A 26,424-nucleotide genomic window follows, 5' to 3' on the forward strand; every position below is an offset into this window, starting at 1 on the left:
GGCTACTGTAAAGGTCAAGGTTTATGCTGTAAAAACTCCAACTGTACAGTGAGCAACTCGTCACATTGTCCTTCTGAGGTAATACCCAGTATGTCCACAAGAGGCCCCTAGGTCACAAGCAATGAATTCAATAGTGCTCTCCTAAAAGCACAGCACATTGAGCCAAGCTCCCAAAATGATGAAGCAAGCAAGGTTATTATGGGATTTAAGTTTAATTAGGGAAGCTCAATTAATGAAGCAATTTATAAAATGGTCATTCAGTAATCCATGTCCCATGGGATTAACTCAAATAATGTAGTTTGACCCAATCAAAACATGCTGAGCAAATCATGGATTTTGACATTTTAAAGTGCTTGAACACCACCAATTAGCCATTTAGTTTTAATACACCTTTATGTTTTTATTTTGAGTAATGTGTATGGTTTCAGTTCATTTCAAGACATGAAATGCTTATCAAAAATTCAAATACATTAGAGCTGATGTGCAAAGATCACAATTTATCAACTGCTTAAGTACTTTCATTACAGGCAGAATGCATAGTCCAACTTAGGATAAGTGCTTTTAGTTCACAAGAAATGTTTTCCCATTACACAGCACAGTGACACATCCCATTCCATAATTGTAGGAATCATGATCGTCATACATTTACATATTGTTTTGACATGGTCCTGAGAATCAATTGTTCACAAATCAATTCAGCGTTCATAGGTAGTGCGCTTCATATCTTCACTTCAGGGCCGGGGTATGGTTCACCACCACACCAGAATTCAGAAGGTTGGGATACTTCCATCAGCCAAACTTCTTTTTGACCGTCAGCCTTTTTGTCCTCAGAATCCGGGGCAGACTGCAGAACTTTATAATAATGACAGTCTCTCCCGTCGTCTGGATCATATGGGGGTGCCAAAATATCGAGGAAAGCGGTGGGCCCATCGACTGCATCGATTTGGTGAAGGTTGTTTCGGTCAGGGGTCAAGATACACGGCCCGCTTTCTTCTGTAAACTCCCCGACCGACCCGAGTATCGACCTCCTCAGCGCACCTCTCTGAAAAGGTAGCAGTGGAGGGCTGAATTGCGTGTCACTGGCCACGCTAGTTGATTTGTCCAACCTGTCAAAACAGGTGATCCTGACCTTGCCATACATAACTTTCAACATTCCGTACATTCCCGGGTGGTCGTGCAAGGGGATGGAAGCACCGCTTTTTAGCAGAAACACCCCCATGCTGAATTCGTCTGTCTCGCATATGTGCATGTATGTGACCGGGGGGTTGTGTGGCAAAGGCGTAGAAGCGCTGTCAACTTTCCTTGGAGCGATCTTCAGATCCGCAGCTCTGATTTCGGTCATGAGGCTTTGGAGTTTACATTGATTACCCAAAAACGCTTTATCACCAAATGAAGATGGGTTTCTAAAAGTTACAAGCGCCTGTCTAGCAATTTTCTGTACGATGGAGGTCATGTTGTCTCGAAGCATGATCGCTAACTAGCCCGTGAAGCGCTGTCCTGTAATTCTACACAAGTCTCGCGCTTGCTAGCTTTAGCAGCAGGCTAGGGCTCCAAGCACAGCTGCCGATAATTCTGCCTGCCTCTCTCTCCTTGATAATGATTGATTAAACCCAGTGAAATATATATTCCAACTTCACATTCAAATAAAACATAAATAAAGCAGAAGATCTAATACAATTTTAAGTGAGGGGTACACTGCCTGGCACAACCGCAAATGTATCTCCCATCACACCATTCATGGATATCTTTCACACACGTCCGCAAAGAAAACGCTTCGTACGTAACGCGGGGCATCATGGGAAATGTGATATAATAATGGACTGTATTAGTATTTATCTTCCCCTAAAACACATCATTATTAGATAAAAACAATAATGCAAATGAAATGTGTATGCTATTTTTTATGATACTGTTTTCAATTACACGTCTTAAATAATACACAATTGTGAGAGATAATACTATTACTTAATTATGTACTACAATAACCAAAATACCATTCGTCACCTCATTAAAGGGGAACAGCTGTGAGGTTGTTGACCTTTCTACATGAGTTGACTGATTCTGGACCATACAGAGAGCAGCAGTGCCAGCAGTTTAGTATGAGTATGCCTACCATATAAGACTAAACTAATTTATTATTCTATCAATGGAAAAAGCTGAGCAGCATTAGACATTGAAAGAATGGTAGAATTTCCTCTGGAAAATAAGAGAGTCTATTAATCTCACCCAGCAGCAAGCCCAATGTAGGTTACAAAAACCAAATTGCCTTTTAACAATTTGGCCACCCAAATGTATTTTATGAATCATGTGTGACCTGTCATGGAAGCTATTTTGCATGTTATCTAAAAAGAGTGACAGATGGTGGCACATTTGGTAATCGTTCCTCATCGGGTTGTTTTTTGTTCTTTTCCCTCCAGAATTCTCGATATTCAGAGCACGCACACACATGCACCCATGACAGTCAACTTTAAAATCTAAAAATAGGATACACTCATGTGTAGGAAATTAAACAAACGCCCACGTCCATTCCCTTGTTCCTCTTCTTCTTGGCTCCCAGATCCGCATATTGCAGCAACAGATCATTTTATGCATAGCCTAACCACATTATAAATGGGTTTTGCACCCTTGATTGAATAGGTTGATACCCCATTTGGGGTTCGTGTGAGGTATCAACTCGATGGAAGCAGGTGGAAACTCTGGAGAGCTAAATTTAAAGCAAAGCTTAGCAAGAAGCATAGCTAAAGCAAGAGGACTCTGTCATGCCTCCTTGCTTCCATTGTGGTGTTTCTGTCCAAACAAAACAAGCACGATTTATATCTGCAAGAAGCTGTTTATTTGTGGACTTGTTTTGCCAGCAAACCCCATACGCCACTTGTATATTTATCACTGTGTCTTAGAAATTCTGCGAGAGCAGCAGTAGCATATTTGAAAACAACATTAAGGTTGTGGAGGACTCCACTTGGCTTGATTTGTTGTGAAACAGCAGTATGGTAATAGGGAATTGTTGCAGTTAAATTACATAGGGCTATTTGGGGTTGAATCTTAAACCGATATCCACTGTGCTTTGGCAAGACAAGTCTATTTCCCCAAAAATTCCTCACATCGAATGCTACACTTGGGCAATAAACAGGATTTATGTTTTCCAGAATCACTCTCAAGGTCATGATGGATATAATGTGCTTAGAGCTGTTGGGTCTCTCAAACCCAAGTCAATGTGTGCGCTCCCGACACTCCACTGGGTATTTGCAGGAAGCAGGGCTGTTGGACAGTCTCCACACATGCTATCTTATCCCTAAGGATGAATAAGGAGTGGCTAACTGCTAACTGACACAGTCTTATAAACAACTTCTACTTCTACCCCAATCTTTGTTAGTGAACAGTTGGTCCCAACTAGAGCAAAAAAAAAGATTGAACCTTTATTTTTGCCTATGCAAGTCAGTTAAGAACAAATTCTTATTTTACAATGACGGCCTACGCCGGCCAAACTCTTCCCTAACCCAGACGACGCTGGGCCAATTGTGCGCCACCCTATGGAACTCCCGATCATGGCCGGTTGTGAAACAGCCTGGGATCGAACCAGGGTCTGTAGTGATGCCTCTAGCACTGAGATTTAGTGCCTTAGACCGCTGCGCCAATCGGGAGCCACTTGTCACGATTTCCGCCGATGTCGGTCCCTCTCCTTGTTCAGGCGGCGTTTGGCGGTCGACGTCACAGGCCTTCCAGCCATCGCCTATCGCCTATCCACTTTTCATTTTCCATTTGTTTTGTCTTTGTTTTACACACCTGGTTTCAATTCCCATATTACATGTTCATTATTTAACCCTCTGTTTTCCCCATGGTTTTTGTGCGTGATTGTTTTATGTATGTTCGGTCCGTTATTGTGGGCTCGGTATTACGCCACGTTATTGGAATATTTGAGTAAAGTTACTTGTGTTACTTATCTCTGCTGTCCTGCGCCTGACTCCTCTGCACCAGCTACACCCAGACCATTACAGAATCACACACCCAAAAAATGGAGACAGCAGGAGAAGCGTCCAGCAGCATGTTGCACCGTCTAGGCACCGCCATGCACCGTCTTGGCACCGCCATGGATCGCATGCTGCAGACGATGGACCGATGAGAGAGGAGGAGTTCTTCCAGCATCTCCACCGGCACCACTACAACAGGCACCACTGTTCACCCCTCCTTCACCCGGTCCCAGTGGGATTCGGCTCACGCTCCCGAGGGAGTATGATGGGACGGCTGCCGGATGCCAGGGGTTCCTACTCCAGCTGGAACTCTACTTGGTGACTGTCCACCCGGCTCCTTCGGGACGTCTCTCAGGGAAAGCCCTGGAGTGGGCCAACGCCGTATGGGGGGAAGGAGAAGTGGCGTTGGACCATTATGCAGAGTTCACCCAAAAGTAGTTTTCGACCACCCGTCTGAGGGTAGAGCCACCTAAGGCAGGGGACGAGGAGCGCACAGGAGTTCGCCTTGGACTTCTGGACCCTGGCCGCCAGCGCGGGATGGAACGACAGGGCCCTGATCGATCACTACCGATGCAGTCTGCAGGAGCCGATGCAGCCACAGGAGTCGCTGGTGCGCGATGAGACAAGGGCATCCCTACCGACCAAGCCCTCCCTAACCCGGACGACGCTAGGCCAATTGTGCGTCGCCCCATGGACCTCCCGGTCGCGGCCTGAGACTCTGGCGCGAACCCAGAGTCTCTGATGGCACAGCTGGCGCTGCAGTACAGCGCCCTTAGCCACTGCGCCACCCGGGAGGCCCATTTGCCCATAGTTTAGGGATCCCCATTGTTCCTGTGGATATGCCCTTCCCTGTGCATGCCCTAGATAGTCGACCATTAGGGTCAGGGCTAATTAGGGAGGCCACCGCTCCACTGGGCATGGTTACGCAGGAGGGTCACAAGGAGAGAATCCGTCTTTTCCTTATTGATTCTCCTGCGTTTCCCGTGGTGCTGGACCTACCCTGGTTGGCATGTCATAACTCCACTATTTCGTGGCAACAGAGGGCTCTCAAGGGGTGGTGTTTAGGGGTTTCCGTCGGTGCTACTACGGTGGAAAGTCCAGACCAGGTCTCCACTGTGCGCATCCCCTCTGAATATGCCGATTTGGCTCTCGCCTTCTGTAAGAAGAGGGCGACTCAATTACCACCCCATCGACGGGGGGATTGTGTGATAAATCTCCTGATAGATGCAGCACTTCCCAGGAGTCACGTGTATCCCCTGTCACAGGAGGAGACGGAGGCTATGGAAACCTATGTCAGGGGTAGGGGTACATTCGGCCCTCCACTTCACCTGCCTCCTCAAGTTTATTTTTTGTGAAGAAGAAGGATGGAGGTTTACGCCCGTGCATTGACTATCGAGGTATCAACCAAAGTGCTTACAACCTGGTGCGTATCCGGGAGAGGGACGAGTGGAAGACGGTATTTAGTACCACCTCAGGACACTATGAGTACATCGTCATGCCGTACGGGTTGATGAATGCTCCATCAGTCTTCCAGGCCTTTGTAGACAAGATTTTCCGGGACCTGCACGGGCAGGGTGTAGTGGTGTATATCTGATATACTCCGCTACATGCGCCGAGCATGTGTCCCTGGTGCGCAGGGTGCTTGGTCGACTGTTGGAGCATGACCTGTACATCGAGGCTGAGAAATGTCTGTTCTTACAACAGTCTGTCTACTTCCTAGGGTACCGGATTTCCACTTCAGGGGTGGAGATTGAGAGTGACCGCATTTCAGCCGTGTGTAATTGGCCAACTCCCACCACGGTAAAGGAAGTGCAGCGGTTTCTAGGGTTTTCCAACTACTACCTGAGGTTTATCCGGGGCTTTGGTCAGGTAGTGGCTTCCATTACCTCACTGCTGAAGGGGGGACCGGGTACGACTGCAGTGGTCAGCTGAGGTGGACTGGGCTTTTGGTCACCTGAGGGCTCTGTTTACCTCGGCTCCCGTGTTGGCTCATCCGGATCCCTCTTTGCGATCGGGTACGCCACCAAAGCTCCCGGCGGAGCGAAACTATGATGTGGGCGACCGGGAGCTGTTGGCTGTTGTCAAGGCTCTGAAGGCGTGGAGACATTGGCTTGAGGGGGTTAAACACCCTTTTCTCATCTGGACTGACCACCGCATTCTGGAGTACATCCGGGCGGCGAGGAGACTGAACCCTCGCGGTCCATAGATCACACTCCCATACTTCCGGCCTCTTGTCTGGTGGCACCGGTGGTGCGGGAGCTGGATGTGGACATCGATCGGGCGTTACGTACAGAGCCCACTCCCCTCCAGTGTCCAGCTGGGCGTCTGTACGTTCCGTCTGCTGTCCGCGACCGTTTGATCTATTGGGCCCACACGTCACCCTCCTCTGGTCATCCTGGCATCGGTCGGACAGTCCTCTGCCTTAGTGGGAAGTACTGGTGGTCCACCTTGGCCAAGGACGTGAGGATTTATGTTTCCTCCTGCTCGGTGTGCGCCCAGTGCAAGGCCCCTAGGAACCTGCCCAGAGGGAAGATACAGCCCTTACCCATTCCACAACGGCCGTGGTCGCACCTATCGGTGGACTTCCTCACGGATCTTCCTCCCTCACAGGGTAACACCACGATCCTGGTCATTGTGGATCGGTTCTCTAAGTCCTGCCGTCTCCTTCCTTTGCCCTTTCTCCCTACTGCCCTACAGACCTCGGAGGCCCTGTTTACACACATCTTCCGGCACTACGGGGTGCCTGAGGATATAGTGTCTGATCGAGGTCCCCAGTTCACGTCAAGGGTCTGGAGGACGTTCATGGAACATCTGGGGGTCTCGGTCAGCCTTACCTCGGGTTTTCACACCGAGAGTAACGGACATGTGGAGAGAGTAAACCAGGATGTGGGTAGATTTCTGCGGTCTTATTGCCAGGACCGGCCGGGGGAGTGGGCGGCGTTCATCCCCTGGGCAGAGATGGCCCAAAACTCGCTCCACCACTCCTCCACTAACCTCTCCCCCTTCCAGTGCATACTGGGGTATCAGACGGTTCTGGCACCTTGGCATCAGTGCCAGATCGAGGCTCCTGCGGTGCACCTGCAATGGGCCGTGAGGCATCGAAACCTGCCCCTCCGCCTGCCCTGCCGGAAGCTGGGCCCGTGGTTTGTGGGGCCATGCAAAGTCCTGAGGAGACTGAATGAGGTTTGCTTCAAGTTACAGCTCCCCCCGATTACCGTATTAACCCCTCGTTCCATGTGTCTCTCCTCAGGCCGGTGGTGGCTGGTCCACTCCAGGAGTCTGAGGTGCGTGAGGTTCCTCCGCCCCCTCTGGACATCGAGGGGGCCCCGGCGTATGCTGTTCGAGCCATACTGGACTTGAGGCGTCGGGCGAGGGGCCTTCAGTACCTCATGGAGTGGGAAGGGTACAGTCCGGAGGAGAGATGCTGGGTGCCGGTGGAGGACCTTTTGGACCCTTTGTTGCTGCGGGAGTTCCACCGTCTCCATCCGGATTGCCCTGCGCCTCGTCCTCAGGGTCGTCCCCGAGGTCGGTGTCGACGCGCTGCTGGAGCCGCGAGTCAAGGGGGGAGGGGGGGGGGTTACTGTCATGACTTCCGCCGAAGTCTGTCCCTCTCCTTGTTCGGGCGGCGTTCGGCGGTCGATGTCACCGGCCGTCTAGCCATCGCCGATCCACTTTTCATTTCCATTTGTTTTGTCTTTGTTTTACACACCTGGTTTCAATTCCCCAATTACATGTTCATTATTTAACACTCCGTTTTCCCCATGGTTTTTGTGCGTGATTGTTTTATGTATGTTCGGTCCGTTATTGTGGGCTTGGTACTACAACATGTTATTGGAATATTTGAGTACAGCTACAACAAGACCACTACACCACTATAAGGTAGAGGGCTTGAGAGGACCGATCAGTTATTATTACACTGACATGGTATTATTACACTGACATTGTATTTTTACACTGCCATGATATTATTACACTGACATTGTATTTTTTACACTAACATTGTATTATTACACTGATACTCGGGGCAACATCAGTTGACAACATTGGTTTTCTGTCTCCTTCTGTTACCACACTTTATATGGAACATATCAATTGTAGATACAATGCCTCCGGAAAGTATTCAGACCCCTTGACTTTTTACACATTTTGTTATGTTATAGCCTTATTCTAATATTTATTAAATAAACAAAACATCTGAGCAATCTTTACACAATACCCCATAATGAAAAAGGGAAAACACGTTTTTGGAAAAAACAAGAATACCTTATTTCCATAAGTATTCAGACCCTTTGCAATGAGAATCAAAATTGATCTCAGGTGCATCCTGTTTCCATTGAATATCCTTGAGATGTTTCTACAACTTGATTGGAGTCCACCTGGGGTAAATTCAATTGATTGGACATGATTTGGAAAGGCACACACCTGTCTATATAAGGTCCCACAGATGACAGTGCATGTCAGAGCAAAAACCAAGCCATGAGGTCGAAGGAATTGTCCGTAGAGCTCCGAAACAGGATTGTGTCGGGGCCCAGATCTGGGGAAGGGTACCAAAAAATGCTGCAGCATTGAAGATCCCTAAGAACACAGTGGCCTCCATCATTCTTAAATGGAAGACGTTAGGAACCACCAAGACTCTTCCTAGAGCTGGCCGCCCAGCAAAACTGAGCAATCGGGGGAGAACGGCCTTGGTCAGGGAGGTGACCAAGAACCCCATGGTCACTGACAGAGCTCTAGATTCCTCTGCGGAGATGGGAAAACCTTCCAGAAGGACAATCATCTCTACAGGACTCCACCAATCAGGCCCTTATGGTAGAGTGGCCAGACAGAACCCACTCCTCAGTAAAAGGCACATAAAGACTCTCAGACCATGAGAAACAATATTATCTGGTCTGATGAAACCAAGATTGAACTCTTTGGCCTGAATGCCAAGCATCACGTCTGGAGGAAACCTGCCACCTGCATCATGCTGTGGGGATGTTTTTCAGCGGCAGGGACTGGGAGACTAGTCAGGATCGAGGCAAAGATGAATGGAGCAAAGTACAGAGAGATCCTTGATGAAAACCTGCTCCAGAGCGCTCAGGACCTGAGACTGGGGCGAAGGTTCACCTTCCAAAAGGACAACAACCCTAAGCACACAGCCAAGATAACACAGGAGTGGCTTTGGGACAAGTCTTTGAATGTTCTTGACTGGCCCAGCTAGAGCCCAGACTTGAAACCGATCAAACATCTCTGGAGAGACCTGAAAATAGCTGTGCAGAGAAGAATGGGATTAACTCCCCAAATACAGATGTGCCAAGTTTATAGAGTCATACCCAAAAAGACTATACTGTAATCGCTGCCAAAGGTGCTTCAACAAAGTACTGAGTAAAGGGTCTGAATACTTATGGAAACGTGATATTTCATTTTAGAATTTTTTTCTAAATTAGTAAAGCATTTCTAAAAACCTGTTTTTGTTTGTCATTATGGGGTATTGTGTGTACTGTAGATTGATGAGGGAAAAAAAATGATTTAATACATTTTAGAATACGGCTGTAATGTAACAAAATCTGGAAAAAGTCAAGGGGTCTGAATACTTTCAGAAGGCACTGTAAATCAGATAAAAACAACAACTCATTGACGACAAAGTATTCTAGGGTGAAGGGGGGCAAAATCTTGCATGCACTACATTCTGTCAACAGAGAAACATTTGAAAAACGCTATTGACTGCAAAAAAAGTCATATTTGTCATCACTGATTGTCTTTCTGACCTTGTTTCATGCTTAAGAATCCAGCCCACTGGTTTCATAAAGCCCCTTAATGTGTTTACACAGCTTCCAAGGAAAACAAAGGTTCTGGCCTGAGCCTTAGATCCAAGCTGGCCTTTCAGGGAGAAAAGGAGGAAGAGGGATAAAGAGAGGGAGGCGGAGAGAAGATTGAGTTTAAGATTTGCTTTGCAAGTGCAGGGCCTCCTGGCTCCAATCCACTAACAGCTCATTCTCTCTGCTTGTTTCCTCTCGACATAGGGTCCCTGCACTGTGACCAAGGGACTCCGAGGACTTGGGGTCTGTTACTAATGGGGCTTGTTTCCCATTTGAGAGGTTTATTATCTCTGGCAGAGGAATAATCAAACATTCTTGCTGGCCAGGCCCACTGACTTCATATGCTCGATTTCATATTGTCCGTTTGAGTTTGTGTTACAGGGTGAAAAGTTATGATTAAGCAGACATTTAGACTTAACCAAGGTGGCTTTATGAATCCAGGGTGACATGTAAATAAAATTATAAATACAGAGCCAACGAGATACTGATATACACTATACACTATATTACCAAAAGTGTGTAGACACCTGCTCATATACCATGTCATTACAAAATCATAGGAGTTAATATGGAGTTGGTCCCCTTTGCTGTTATAACAGAATCCACTCTTCTAGGAAGGCTTTCCACTCGATGTTGGAATATTGCTGTGGGGACTTGCTTCCATTCAGCCACAAGATCATTACTGAGGTCGGGTACTGATGTTGGGCGATTAGGCCTCTGGATTAACTCCCCAAATACTGGAACTAAGGGGCCTAGCCCGTACTATGACAGGTATTCCATTTTCATGTACCACCATGTTCTATTTTCTAATAATCAATCCACTAAGCATTGGCTTTCATCTCTGTTCAATTTATACTGAACAAAAATATAAAAGCAACATGCAACAATTTCACATATTTATTAGGCCTCGCTCGCAGTTGGAACGCTCGCAGGCGTTCCAATTCATCCCAAAGGTGTTTGATGAGGTTGAGGTCAGGGATCTGTGCAGGGCAGTCAAGTTCTTCCACACCGATCTCAACAAACTATTTATTTATTGACCTCACTTTGTGCACAGTGACATTTTTATGCTGGAACGGGAAAGGGCCTTCCCAAACTGTTGCCACAAAGTTGGAATAGAATGCAATTGTATGCTGTAGCGTTAAGATTTCCCTTCACTGGAACTAAGGGGCCTAGCCCGTACTATGATAAACAGCCCCAGACCATTATTCCTCCTCCACCAAACTTTACAGTTGGCACTATGCATCAGGCAGCATACTCCTGGCATCCACCAAACCCAGATTTGACCGTCATACTGCCAGATGGTGAAGCGTGATTCATCACTCCAGAGAATGCGTTTCCACTGCTCCAGAATCCTCCAGCCGATGTTTGGCATTGCACATGGTGATCTTAGGCTTGTGTGATCTTAGGCTTGGCCATGTAAACCCGATTCATGAAGCTCCCGACAAACAGTTATTGTACTGACGTTGCTTCCAGAGGCAGTTTGGTAGTCGGTAGCGAGTGTTGCAACCGAGGACAGACGATTTTTACACGCTAGGGGCTTCAGCACTCGGTGGTTCAGTTCTGTGAGCTTGTGTGGCCTACCACTTCACGGCTGAACCGTTGCTGCTCCTAGACGTTTCAACTTCACAATAACAGCACTTACAGTTGACCAGGGCAGCTCTAGCAGGGCAGAAATCTGACGAACTGACTTGTTGGAAAGGTGGCATCCTATGACAGTGACACGTTGAAAGTCATTGAGCTCTTCAGTAAGGCCATTCAACTGCCAATGTTTGTCTATGGAGATTGTATGGCTGTGTGCTTGATTTTATACACCTGTCAGCAACAGGTATGGCTGAAATAGCCAAAAAACATAACCTATTTACATCCCATTTCTGTCAATCAACATGATTTGTCATCAGGAATGGTATTATTAGTTACAGTTAGCCAATGTGTTGGTACATCATTTGTGTGTGTCATCTGTGCGTGTGTGAGGGGAGAAGACAGGATTAAAAATAAGTGTTTGATGAGTAATCAGCTAAATGTACCTCATCCGAGCCACACATGACTCTTGGATAGAATGCTAAACATGGTCAGTTCCTTTTTCACATTGGAAAGCAGCAGCGGTATTACTAATACTCCTCATAATAACAAGTTATGTCATTTGTCTGACAGGTATTCCATTTTCATGTACCACCATGTTCTATTTTCTAATAATCAATCCACTAAGCATTGGATTTCATTTCTGTTCAATTTATACTGAACAAAAATATAAAAGCAACATGCAACAATTTCAAATATTTATTAGGCCCTAATCTACGGATTTCACGACTGGAAATACAGATGTGCATCTGTTGGTCTCTGTGCTTTCAAATTGCCCTCGATAAAATTGAATTGTGTTTGTTTTCCGTAGCTTATCCCTGCCCATACCATAACCCCACCATTGGGCACTCTGTTCACAATGTTGACATCAGCAAACCGCTCGCGGTTGTGAGGCCGGTTGGACGTACTGCCAAAGTCTCTAAAACAACATTGGAGGCAGCTTATGGTAGATGTTAACATTAAATTAACAGCTCTGGTGGACATTCCTGCAGTCAGCATGCCAATTTCACACTCACTCAAAACTTGAGACATCTGTGGCATTGTGTAGTGTGACAAAACTGCACCTTTTAGAGCCTTATATTGTCCCTGGCACAAGGTGCACCTGTGTAATGATCATGCTGTTTAATCAGCTTCTTGATATGCCACACCTGTCAGGTGGATGGATTATCTTGGCAAGGAGAAATTATCACTAACAGGGACTTAAAGAAATTTATGCATAACATTTTTAGAGAAATAAGCTTTTTGTGTGTATGAAGAATTTTGTGGATCTTTTATTTCAGCTCATGAAACATGGGACCAACACTTGTCCAGTGTAGTTTGAAAGGTCAATCTGATTCATAGAGGTTGACATCAGCAAAGAATCCACTGCATCCATGATGCAACAATTAACAAAATGTCCACATCGTTTTAAAGATGACAACACAAAATGTAAGTATTGCTCATCTCTACCATATCAGTGTTGTGTATTGTGTTGAGAACAAGCCAGTTATGAGCTGTCATTTTCCAAACACTAGTTTTCGATGAGAGATACAGTGTGTAAGTCTAGGAGGATCATATCATTCATTCATTCTGCACCAGGCCTACAGCCATCCCCACAGATTTTAAAGATCTCACCCTGACCTGTGAACTTCCTGCCTGGACAATTGCAAAGTTTTTTTCTTTCTCTTTTCTATGATCCATCCACAACACTTTCATTCATTATGAGATTTTGAACTTGTCAACCTTTTCATGGGAACTGAGAGAAAGGAGAAGGGACTGTCTCACCAATTGCCCCCCCAAAAGGGACAAAGCAGCCCCTCATAAGAATCTCATTCAAAATGCAGTTTTGTGAATGGATCAACAATTATAGGGCATTCAAAGGTTCGTTTGGAAACAGTGTAGAGTAGACAGACATGAATCAAATAGAAAAAGTCTACAAAGGACTTGCCTACTATGAATCCTGTCTTATTATGTTCTCGCAATGTTGATTATTTTATGGGCAAAACTCTCTTACTCAAAGTTCTGTCACTCAAAGAAGGGGGATGGATATATATTTTTATGTAACATTTTGGATATTTAATTTCAAATTTTCACAATCTACCAAAAATCTTTGTTATACTCGTACCCATACCCTACTAACAATCTTTGCTAGTCAGGTACATTATTATAACTGTAGCAGGGGAGACACTCAGTGGGCACCAGTGAGTATTGCATGTTTAATGTGGCACTTCCAAAAACAGGCATTTGTGTGTGTTACAGGCCAAGGCTTCCCAAACTCGGTCCTGGGTCTCCCAAACTCGGTCCTGGGTCTCCCAAATTTGGTCCTGGGTCTCCCAAACTCGTTCCTGGGTCACCCAAACTATTTTTTTGCCCTATACACAGCTGATTCAAATAATCAAATCTCAATGATGAGTTTGAATCAGCTGTGTAGTGTAGGAAAAAAAAAACTAAACACACCCAGGGGGGGCTCCAGGACCAGGTTTGGGAAATCCTGTTATAGGATATGTTTTTATATATTCCCAAATAATATGTCCTGATAACTTGACATCAACTTCTAAAAATCATGACTTCCCAATGCCTCTTAATTGCACACTATTGTGGTCATTTAACAATTAAAACAGCTCATACATTCATTTTTGTATTTTATGTGACAGCTCATTACACACACACACACACCTTGGTGTGCATGGATGACCAAAGCTCCAACCACTACACACAGAATATGAAAGGGCACTGGACAAAGGGCTGACGTCAAATGAACAGTATTTTGTGACGCACTGCGCATGTGAAATGAGAGCGACCTATTAATTCTCAACAAGACTAGCCTGTTCTCTCCATCTGCAACCTTTAAACTACTCACAGATTTGAACGCCGGATGAAAGATTTCAATTTCCACTCTATACACTTCTGTGAATGATCATGCTTAAGTGCTTTATTGATGTAGAGTAATATGGTGTTTCAAGTACAGTAGTAGCTTAATATCCCACCATCAATACTGCTCTTGAATCTCTAAATGTCACAAAAGATGACTGAAAAGACATAAATAAATCCACACTACAAAAACTACAGAACATATGGTTGTTCTCCCTATGTACACAGGAAATCAATAATTTTCACATCTGAAAACAACAGTTTGAGGAATTTGTTCTTTAATCTTCATGTCACACATCAAACCATCAAGTTTAAACAAATGTAGTACAACTGTTCACAGTATTGGATTTTGCAGTGTTAGACTACAGTGTTTCAAGTGAAGGCACAAAACAAAATAATATTCTTGCAAATAAACCCACGTACCTACAAACATAAACCAGGGAGACTAGACTTGAAATATAACAGTAGCACATAATTAAACTAACTTTATCTCTGGTCATATTCAATACCTGAATCCTCCTCTCTCTTTCTGATTGTCCAGTGCTAGAAACAATCTCCTTAGGAGACCCATAAGCCCCAAAGTGCTCTTTACTCAATTGAGCAACTCTGTTGCCATTAAAATACATCTCGTTCTGCTACAAAAGATAAACATAAATATATAAAGATAAAATATAAGGAGCATGCTCTCACAATAGACAATAGCTATGCGCCTAATGCAAATTACTATCAAAAAAGAATGTCTGCTAAATGATGGAAATGTAGCCAAATTGTATCTATGATCCTATGCTATCCATTCATGTTTTCGGTATCTTTATATCTGAGAATTAACCATTGATATCAGGCCACACCCGGCCATGATTATAGACACCTGTGTGTCCTTTGACACTATATAAACTAGTCACCCAGCAGTGTTTGTCATTATACCCTGATGAAGACAGCTTATCTGTCCAAACGTTGGTTATTAGGTTATTATTGCATCCGAGTTCCTAGAGTGTCCTTTAATTTTCAAGTGTTCTACTCTGCTAGCCAGCATCTCGCCTAAATAGGTGTGCGTTTCTTTCGCCTCTAAATGACGTAAATGTAACTATAAAGCTATGTCAATTCAGGAGGTCCATTTTGAAAATAAAGAACTACTTTTTTTCTGAATTTAGACTTCAACCGTGGTCTATACAGCAGCACCATGTAAATAACAGTAACTATAAAACGATTGGCTATATTCATGCATTTGCTACATTTCCTTCATTTCCCCATAAAACTACATTTCCCTTTGAGACATCCAGTAGCTGTATACAAAATATCAACACCATTAACAAAACATACAGTTACAACAAATACCAAAGAGATGTTTTATTTTGATTTCTTTCTAATATATTCTCATGGCTTGATGGAGCACAATGACTTGTAAACATAGATACTACATCACAGCCAATTAGGATGCATGATTTCATAAAACAGGATTTCATTCAAATGTACCCTAACATTTTACTTGACACCCAGTGTCATAACACGATCATAACCATGTCATAACACGATCATAACCATGTCATAACACTGTCATGACATATTTAGACCTGTTGTAACATACAGTGCATTCGGAAAGTATTCAGACCCCTCGACTTTTCCCCAAAATGTTTACGTTACAGCCTTATTCTAAAATTGATTAAATGTTTTCCTCATCTATCAACACACAATACCCCAGAATAAGGCTGTAAGGTAACAAAATGTGGAAAAAGTCAAGGGGTCTGAATAGTTTCTGAATACACTGTATATTGCGTTATTTATAGCTAGTTATGACACCTACATAAGTGCCAAAACCCACCACATAAGGCAAAACATTCCATTACACCCTAGCATACATGTCAACAGTATATATGTGTGTGTTTTTTAATTGACCATATCAAAATGATCATTGTAATTGCGCACACATTGATGTCAGACATGCACCTACAACAATGCTCTGTTGATGATGACTGGGATGGATGCAGGAATTGATTTCAGGAGCAGGACAAGACACCCACGTTTTGACTGATGACTGATATAAGGTCATGTACATAATTGGCCTATCTGGCTTATAGGAGTCTGATGGTCATAATGCTTTTTGACAAGTGTCATAAAATGTGTTTTCTTAGTCTAAGTAAAGTGACACAGGATGCTCATAATGCTTCATGAAATTGTCAAAGTGTATTTGATGAAAAAACATGACTGTAAAGAATTTATAACAACAAAGGATTTACGAAACAAACTTTCAAACTAAAGGAAACTTCTTGGCAGGTTAAAACTCATTTGAATAACGCTATATGTCACAACAGGTGTAAATATATGGGCCATGACAGTGTAATGATCACATTATGACAAGTTATGTCAGGTGTTATGACATTATGACTGTGTTATGACACTGGGTGTCAAGTAAAGTGATACCAAATTTATATTTTGCTTCATTCATCTAGTTTCCATTTATTTTTTTACAAGAGAAAGGATGACCCTTCACACCCCAATTTAAATGTTTACATTTTTTTTATATGCGTGCTTGTTAGGCCTGAAACAAAAAAATGCCTCTGACCTACCAGATCAAAGTGTTTTGGTTGATGAAACAAATCTCGGGCCTTTAATTCAAAGTATGCATCTCTGTATATTAAAAAAGAGGAACGTGATATGGAACCTTAACGCTTGTTATGAAATGGCAAGCATGATCAGCCTGTTGTTGACGACCACAGTTTAGGCTCTATGCTCGTCAGACACAGCTGCATTCTCAGGCACCAGGATGTTTTAATTCCATAGACTTCTACTGGAACTCACTACTGTTCCTCAGTTCACAAACCTAGGCCTAATGTACAGTATATGATTTGTGAATAATTGAATTACACTAATATATACGGTTAGGTGCAGAAGCGCAATATAGACCTGTATACCTGGGCTGGAATAAAATACTACTTTGTATCAGCTGTTATGCCCTTGGAGGCCATAGTATGCTGGTTTTTTACAATTCCACCACCTAGTAAAAACTTTTTTTTAAACATTGTTTTCTTAGATTGACACTAATCAACAGTATGACATACTGTAATACTAATAAAAATAATAAGGATACCTAGAAATACCTATCCATCAAGTTACTATAGTACTTCAAAAGTTGCAACTAGGACAGTAGTAGCCTCTAGGACAGAGACTTCATTGACCGCTGATTTGTAGTCAACACCATAGAACCCTCCAAGCTCATCACTAAGCTCAGGTCCCTGGGACTGAACACCTCCCTCTGCAAATGGATTGACTTCCTGACGGGCCGCCCCCAGGTGGTGAGGGTAGGCAACAACACATCTGCCATGCTGACCTTCAATACAGTGGCCACTCAGGGGTGCATGTTTAGTCCCCTCCTGTACTCCCTGTTCACCCACGACAATGTGTCCGCGCCCAACTCCAATATTAAGTTTGCTGATGACACGACAGTGGTTGACCTGATCACCAACGACGATGAGACAACCTAGCGGGCCAAGAGCTTCAAGTTCCTCGGTGTCCACATCACTAAAGAATTATCATGGTCCATACACACCAACACAGTCGTGAAGAAGGCAAGACAACGCCTCTTCCCCCTCAGGAGGCTGAAAAGATTTGGCAAGGGCCCTCAGACCCTCAAAAAGTTCTACAGCTGCACCATTGACAGCATCTTGACTGGCTGCATCACCACTTGGTATGGCAACTGCTTGGCATCTGACCACAAAGCGATACAGAGGGTAGTGCTTACATCCCAGTACATCACTGGGGCCGAGCTCCCTGCCATCTAGGATCTCTATACCAGGACATGTCAGAGGAAGGCCCTAAAAATTGTCATAGCCTCCAGCCACCCAAGTCAGATTGTTTTCTCTGCTAACACACGGCAGGTCTGGAACCAACAGGACCCTGAACATCTTCTAACCCAAACCACAAGACAGCTAAATAGTTAGTTAAATAGTTAGTCCGGGTAGTTATTGATTATCTGCATTGATCCTATTTGCGCTCATCACATACACCTCTTCTACCGTTTATCATCTATCCTGTTGCGTAGACACTTTATCCATACCTATATGTACATATCTACATCAATTACATTGCACTCCTGCACATAGACCCAGTACTGGTACCCTGTGTATATAGCCAAGTTATTGTTACTCATTGTGTATTTATTAATTTGTCTATTTTTTCCCCCTCTCTACATTTTTGGGAAGGGTCCATAAGTAAGCAATGCACTGTTAGCCTACACCTGTTGTTTACGAAGCATGTGACAAAATAAGATTTGAGAATGGAGCAAAAACCAGCGTACACATGGCCATAAAGACTTTGATACAACCCTGCTCAGTATTAGCTATACATTGAGTAAATACATTTCACATATACATTCATTTCTCTACCCTGGTCAGGTTACCTAGTCCTCAAATCCAACTGATCTGCTGCCCTGGGTCCAGACTTCATCTCTGTGATCAGGTCTGAAGTAGCTAGAGTGACCCACTTTCCGCCCTAATAGGGAGGGGTGCGTTCTACCTTCCTGGGGACAGGACTGTGACAGCTGACAACCCGCTGACCTAGAATCAGAGGACAGCTCAACAAACGTCAGACATGAAACCAATGCTTCAACAAACAGCAGGCAAAGATGACAGACTCAGGATTAGTGGAGAAGATAAAACGTCTCACGTGTAGAATCATTACTAATGAATGAGGCTGACAAAATCTCATTGGCGACAAGGGATCCCTATGCATAATTTATACTTAACCATGTACTAACCTTTGAAACTGGAAATGTAGGATTATAATCAAAGTGAGACACTAAGCCATGGCCAAAAACACATGGGCCTGGTATGGAAAGTGTAGATCATGTATATCAACAGTAAAAAGATCTAGTACACAAACTTGCCTGCTTTTGGGGATTCTATGAGGTCTGTTTTCAGCTGTCTGGTGCTGCAAGGGAGATGAAAAGGATGTCAGGTATTTCTACTGTTGACACTCAAGCTCAAAAGCTGATATTATCCCGTTCTGAAATGTTTTGTAAATTATCATGTTTCCCTTCTTTTTTTTCGATCAGTAGGGAGGGAGGAAGAAAACACATTTGAATAGGCTGTCTGTATATTCTGTTTATTGTGACAGCACCATTTCAAATTCCTGTATAGGCAAATGTATTTGGCAAATAAAGGTGATTCTGATTCTTCTCAATTCCCAAACGGAATCTGGGATGCCAATTAGGATCAACAGTTCTCACAAGGGTTCAAATGTGTAACAATTATGATATCTTCTACTCTCTCCCTGACAGTCTTTCCATGGCCATTCATGACAAGTGTAAAACCAAAAATGTAATAACAGCTACCACAGAAAAGATATCTGCCATTGTAAACATATTGCCATCAGTAGTAAAGAAAAAGGCGTGATATTGTACAGTACCATGTAATCTGTGTAGTTTGGTGGACTGGGGGAGCTCTGATAGTACTCCAGTAGCCTCTCAGCCAGGGCGATGCGTTTGAGCAGGTTCTCAATGAAACATTGGATCCGAACTTTACCACATATCTCATGCTGGGTGGCAGCCTCAAGGAAATTCTGAATGGTGATGACTTCTCTAAAAAAAAAAACAAATTGAAAACATGAAGGGAGCAATGAGGAGAGTAGCGAGTAACATACTAACGAATGTTGCTACTGCAATGATTACAGTCTTACTCCACTTGAAACAGCATCAATATAAGGAGTTACCAGATTAGTGTATTGGTAACTGTTGTCCGCCATTTGACCTCATGGTTAAGATTGTGACTAAAAATACAGTAAGGAAAGGTTTAGGTTAAGATTGAGTTACTGGCTCACTCACTGTTCTCGCCTCTCCAGCTCGTACTCTGACTCCTTCAGCTGCTCCTTCAGCGTGGCAATCACCATCACGGCCACGTCCGCCTGCCGGCTCAGCGCCCGCTCCTTCTCCTGTACCTCCTGCCTCCCCTGCGCCAGGTGCTGGGAGAGGGCACACTCACACAGCAGCTCTGTGTCCGTCTTGGCAAGATCCGTGGTAACCCTGTGCAGCCTCCTCTGCATGGTGCTGTCCACCACCCGTAGGACCTTGGCCAGCCTGCGCCGGAGCGACATCTCCTCGGTACAGACATTCCGCTCTGGAAACACTACCTCAAGCTTGCTGCCTGGGTCTGGAGATTCGACAAATGGAAAGGGGGAAGGGATATGATCTGTCCCAGGGCTGGACTTGTGGATTTTGAGACCATCTTTACTGGCCTCTTCCTCCTCCTCCTCTTCATTCTCAGTCTTTATCTCCTCAGCTGCCTGCGTCCCCACATGGGGCATACGACACCTCTCTATGCAGATAGTGACCTCTCGTGTGTCACCCAGGGAGCGTCGGTGCAGGGCTCTCTCTGGGTGGGAATGCACCCTGTGGGTCGGAAGGCTCAGCTCGTGCATGGTGTGGTAGTAACTGTGGCTGTATTCCAGGTGGGCTCTCAAGGAGGCCAGACTACGGAACCTTTTATGCTCCCCACACCGAGGGCACCTGAATGGGAGCTGGGGGTCAGCAGATGCCCCACGAGCCTGTCCATTCTCAGTGAAGAGAGAGGTCCTCCTGGCACATACCTTCTGCTGCATTTCACCTACGACCTGGAAGCCAAACACATAATGGCTGATATGACTTTGATATAAGTCATCCAAATACACCAGACTTATGATAAGGTCGAACACCTCATGCTTACAGCACTCAGCTATATTACTGCAAAGGATTAATACTCATATTATAGTAGGCTATGCTATAAAATCAATCCTACATTTGTTTGAATCAAAACCATTGACTATGTTTGTCCCTATAAAAATGCTCTTCAATCAATGTCACCTAACAGACAAATACCTTCGTAAAATAAAAAGGCCTGCAGATCCCTATCAATAACCAGCCAACAATAGATGACAGTGACAGTAATATGGTTTGCTGTTACCTGGTCTGAGCATTTCATGTTATTCTGTATGTAAATCCGAGACACTCCATTTAGTATATGTTCCGATTTGTATGTATTAATTTGTGGATGTCCATCACCAATTTCGTATATGTTACAAATTACAATTCGTATTATGTTACGAATTTGCAAAACGTATGGTATGTTACAAATTCTAGCTAGGTGACTAGTTGGCTAACGTTAGCTAGCTGGCTAACTTTACCTAGTCTAGGAGTTCGAAATCGGGGTTAAGTTTAGGAGTTAGGTTAAAAGGTTGGGGGAAGGGTTACGGTTAGGGTTAAGAGAAGGGTTAGCTAACATGCTAAATAATTGCAAAGTAGTTACAAAAGTAGTAAGTAGTTGAAAAGTTTAAATGTTAAAGTTGTCCTTGATGAGAGTTGAACTCGCAACCATTGGGTTGCTAGACGTTAGCTATATATACGCCCACAAATCCACCCTACTTTTGTTTTTGTCTTACTCACCGGGAACATGCCCGATGTTCTCCGCTGGTGCCAATAAAATAATTGAACAAACAGTAGCCTAAGTTAAGAATTTTGCTGAATAGAAAGAGTGTCAGAATCAGTCTCAACGTCAACAGTGAAGAGGCGACTCCGGGATGCTGGCCTTCTAGGCAGAGTTGCAAAGAAAAAGCCATATCTCAGACTGGCCAATAAAAAGAAAAGATTAAGATGGGCAAAAGAACAGACACTGGACAGAGGAACTCTGCCTAGAAAGCCAGCATCCCGGAGTCGCCTCTTCACTGTTGATGTTGAGACTGGTGTTTTGCGGGTACTATTTAATGAAGCTGCCAATTGAGGACTTGTGAGGCGTCTGTTTCTCAAACTAGACACACTAATGTACTTGTCCTCTTGCTCAGTTGTGCACCGGGGCCCTCCCACTCTTTCTATTCAGCTTAGAGACAGTTTGCACTGTTCTATGAAGGGAGTAGTACACAGCATTGTACAATATCTTCAGTTTCTCGGCAATGTCTCACATGGAATAGCCTTCATTTCTCAGAACAAGACTAGACTGACGAGTTTCAGAAGAAAGCACGTTGTTTCTGGCCATTTTGAGCCTGTAATCAAACCCACAAATGCTGATGCTCCAGATTCTCAACTAGTCTAGAGGCCAGTTTTATTGCTTCTTTAATCAGAATAACAGTTTCAACTGTGCTAACATAACTGCAAAAGGGTTTTCTAATGATCAATTAGCCTCTTAAAAATGATAAACTTTGATTAGCTAACACAATATGCCATTGGAACACAGGAGTGATGGTTGCTGATAATGGGCAACTGTACGCCTATGTAGATATTCCATAAAACATTTTTAAAAATCTGCTGTTTCCAGCTGCAATAGTCATTTACAACATTAACAATGTCTACACTGTATTTCTGATCAATTTGATGTTAATTTAATGGACCAATTTTTTTGCTTTTCTTTCAAAAACAAGGACATTTCTAAAGTGACCTCAAACTTTTGAACGGTACTGTAAGTATTCAAACCCTTTCCTATGAGACTTGAAATTGAGATCAGGTGCATCCTGTTTCCAAGGTTCATCAACCTTGAGATGTTCCTACAACTTGATTGGAGACCACCTGTGGTAAATTCAATTGATTGGACATGATTTGGAAAGGCACAAATCTGTCTATATAAAAGGTCTAACAGTTGACAGGGCATGTCAGAGCAAAAACCAAACCATGAGGTTAAAGGAATTGTCCATAGAGCTCAGAGACAGGACTGTGTCGAGGCACAGATATAGGGAAGGGTACCAAAACTTTCTCCAGCCTTGAAGGTAGTGAAGAACACAGTGGCCTCCATCAGACTTAAATGGACGGAGTTTGAAACCACCAATGCTGGCCGCCCAGACAAACTGAGCAATTGGGGGAGAAGGGCCTTGGTCAGGGAGGTGACCAAAAACCTGCCCATCACTGAGAGAGCTCCAGAGTTCCTCTGTTGAGATGGGAGAACCCTCCAGAAGGACAACTATCTGCAGCACTCCACCAATCAGGCATTTGTGGTAGAGTGGCCAGACAGAAGCCACTCCCTCAGTAAAAAGGCACATGACAGCCAAAGGCACCTAAAGGACAATCAGACCATGAGAAACAAGATTCTCTGGTCTGATTAAACCAAGATTGAACTCTTTGGCCTGAATGCCAAGCGTCAAGTCTGGAGGAAACCTGGCACCATCCCTACGGTGAAGCGTGGTGGTAGCATCATGCTGTGGGGAGGTTTTTTAGCGGAAGGGATTGGGAGACTAGTCAGGATTGAGTGAAAGATGAACGGAGCAAAGTATAGCGATCCTTGATGAAAACCTGCTCCAGAGCGCTCAGGACCTCAGACTGGGGTGAAGGTTCACCTTCCAACAGGACAACGCAGGAGTGGCTTCGGGAAAAGTCTATGAATGTCCTTGAGTGGCCCAGCCAGAGCCCGGACTTGAACCCAATATAACGTCTCTGGTGTGATCTGAAAATAGCTGTGCAGCGACGCTCCCCATCCAACCTGACTGAGCTGGAGAGGAGTTGCAGAGAAGAATGGGAGAAACTCCCCAGATACAGGTGTGCCAATCTTGTAAAGTCATACCCAAGAAGACTTGAGGCTTTAGTTGCTGTCAAAGGTGCTTCAACAAAATACTGAGTAAAGGGTCTGTATACTTATGTAAATGTAATATTTCCATTTAAAAAAATTGTAAAACCTGTTTTTGCTTTGTCATTATGGGGTATTGTGTGTAGATTGGTTAGGGAAAAAAAATAACAATTGAATCAATGTTAGAATAAGGCTGTAACAAAATTTGGAAAGTGAAGGTATGAATATTTTCCGAATGCACTTTAATTTTATTATTTTCTACATTGCAGAATAATAGTGAAGACAAACCATGAAGTAACACATACGGAATAATGTAACCAAAAAGGTGTTAAATAAATCAAAATATATTTGAGATTCTTCAAAGTAGCCTCCCTTTGCCTTGACAGCTTTGCATTCTCTTGGCATTCTCTCAACCAGTTTCATGAGGTTGTCACCTGAAATGCATTTCAATTAACAGGTGTGCCTTGTTAAGTTAATTTGTGGAATTTCTTTCCTTCTTTATGCGTTTGAGAGCCATATTTGGTTAAAGACGAAGTATATACTATGGCAAGAACAGCTTAAATAAGCAAAGAGAAATGACAGTCCATCATTACTTTAAGCAATGAAGGTCAGTCAATATGGAACATTAAGAACTTTGAACGTTTCTTCAAGTGCAGTCTCATCAAGCACTATGACGAAACTGGCTCTCATGAGGATAAGTGCCGAGGATAAGTTCATTAGAGTTAGCGGCATCAGAAATTGCAGCCCAAATAAATGCTTCAGAGTTCAAGTAACAGACACATCAACAGTCAATCAGGCCTTCATGGTCAAATTGTTGCAAAGAAACCACTAAAGGACACCAATAAGAAGAGACTTGCCTGGCCGAAGACACACGAGCAATGGACATTAGACCGGTGGAAATCTGTCCTTTGGTTTCTTATTTTAGATTTTGGGTTCCAAATGTGAGACGCAGACTTCATGGTTCCCACCATGAAGCTCGGAGGAGGGGCTGTGATGGTACTTTGCTGGTGTGAATTGATTAGAATTCAAGGCACAGCATGTCTACCACAGCATCTGGTTTGCTATAATTATTATAACTTTTTAACCCCCTTTTTCTCCCTAATTTTGTGGTATCCAATTACTGGTAGTTACTGCCTTGTTGCTACAACTCTCGCACGGACTTAGGCGAAAGTCGAGAGCCATGCGACCTCCGAAACACAACCCAACCAAGCCGCACTGCTTCTTAACACAGCGCGCCTCATGGGCCTCCCAGTCACGGCCGGCTGCGACAGAGCCTGGGCTCGAACCAAGAGTCTCTGGTGGCACAGCCAGCACTGCGATGCAGTGCCTTAGACCACTGCGCCACTCGGGAGGCCCCTATCATTTGTTTTTCAACAGGACAATGACACAAAAACACACCTCCAGGCCGTGTAAGGGATATTTGACCAAGGAGAGTGAAGTGCTGATGAAGTGCTGCATCAGATGACCTAGCCTCCACAATCACCCAACCTCAACCCAATGGAGATGGTTTGTGATGAGTTGGAGCGCAGTGTGAACTCCGTCAAGACTGTTGGAAAAACATTCCAGATGAAGCTGGCTGTGTGCAAAGCTGTCAAGGCAAAAGGGTGGCAACTTTGAAGAATCTCAAATATAAATTATATTTTGATTTGTTTAACCCTTTTTTGGTTACTACATGATTTCATGTGTTTCATAGTTTTGACATCCTCACTATTATTCTACAATGTAGAAAATAGTCAAAAATAAAGAAAAAACCTTGAATGAGTAGGTGTCCAACATTTTGACTGGTACAGTATATGTGTATTTTAATGACATTCTGCGATTGTCATTAGGCCTACACTTGTAGCCTGAATTGGTGCATCCACTGTTGTCCATGGGCACCTCGGTCTCGGCCGCTTATCTCCGCTTTGTAAGGTGTGCCCCCACTATTAATTTGTAGGGAAATGTACCAGACCACCTTACTTTCACCCCTGGTCTTATGTTAATATACCAAACTTATCATACTAATTTGAATTACCTGGATGTACGTTTACTATGTTACGTCTAGTTTATGAGATCAGGCTGGGTTGACAGCAGACTCAAGCACATGCAATTCAAGTATTTAGCTAAGCAATGATACATAACGGCATTCAATATTAACTGTGTACAACAGATTATGTCGTACATGTAACGGGTAATGTTTTATGTTTTATAATGTTTTATGTAGGCTAGTTATTAGCTAACGCTTCTAGCATCTCTTCCTACCCCATTACATGGCTCACCAGGACTAGCTAGCTAGCCAGGCGGCTGCTATCGATACATAGCGCCATATGGTGTTTAATAAAGGTACAACATTATATTTCAAGCTGTGTATACATGTAATCTCGCGTGCATATAGTTTACCTGTATTTGAATAACAGTGTCATGACAAAAAAAATAAGAAAAAAAGCTAGAATTCCCCCTGCACACAAATGTCCTGCGAACGGAAAATGTTAGTCAGTGAGAGTAGTGAGCACAGCCTCCCCAACCTCCTTTATACTAGACGCGTCTGAGAAACTGCGGAGGGAATGAATACTAGCTAGTGACGATCAGCAACAAATTATCAATGGAATGTTGCTAGTAAATGTCGCGTTTAATGGCTACTGAAACAGAACAGCAGCGTTGCACATGATGCCATATATGACCGCGCAAAAATACGTTTTTGTTGAATGGAATAAATAGTCATGTAACTGTACAAATTGCCAA

General features: G+C 43.8%; 2 protein-coding genes across 2 annotated transcripts; both read right to left on the reverse strand.

Moving 5' to 3' along the window:
* Positions 1-193: 193 nt before the first annotated feature.
* On the reverse strand, positions 194-1,774 carry LOC115135035 (2-aminoethanethiol dioxygenase-like). Its single transcript, XM_029669231.2, has one exon. The coding sequence runs from the start codon at positions 1,466-1,468 to the stop codon at positions 719-721; it is 750 nt and encodes a 249-aa protein (XP_029525091.1). The 5' UTR covers positions 1,469-1,774; the 3' UTR covers positions 194-718.
* A 12,691-nt stretch (positions 1,775-14,465) lies between these two features.
* LOC115136323 (protein ZNF365-like) lies at positions 14,466-26,164 on the reverse strand. The gene is made up of 5 exons (XM_065023139.1): positions 26,083-26,164; positions 20,010-20,794; positions 19,595-19,766; positions 19,074-19,117; positions 14,466-18,744 (listed from the first exon to the last, which is right to left on the reverse strand). The coding sequence occupies exons 2-5, from the start codon at positions 20,780-20,782 to the stop codon at positions 18,588-18,590; spliced, it is 1,146 nt and encodes a 381-aa protein (XP_064879211.1). The 5' UTR covers positions 20,783-20,794; positions 26,083-26,164; the 3' UTR covers positions 14,466-18,587.
* Positions 26,165-26,424: the final 260 nt, after the last annotated feature.

Source organism: Oncorhynchus nerka, linkage group LG10 (genome assembly GCF_034236695.1).
Source record: "Oncorhynchus nerka isolate Pitt River linkage group LG10, Oner_Uvic_2.0, whole genome shotgun sequence".
Taxonomy (NCBI): Eukaryota; Metazoa; Chordata; class Actinopteri; order Salmoniformes; family Salmonidae; genus Oncorhynchus; species Oncorhynchus nerka.

Coding starts and splice junctions, on each gene's coding strand:
- LOC115135035 (XM_029669231.2), bottom strand. CDS start 1,468: ATGCTTCGAGACAACATGACCTCCATCGTACAGAAAATTGCTAGACAG.
- LOC115136323 (XM_065023139.1), bottom strand. CDS start 20,782: ATGCAGCAGAAGGTATGTGCCAGGAGGACCTCTCTCTTCACTGAGAAT. Junction 19,767..20,009: donor GAGCTGGAGAGGCGAGAACA/GTGAGTGAGCCA, acceptor TTTTTTTTTTAG/AGAAGTCATCACCATTCAGA. Junction 18,745..19,073: donor CATAGAATCCCCAAAAGCAG/GCAAGTTTGTGT, acceptor CTCTGATTCTAG/GTCAGCGGGTTGTCAGCTGT.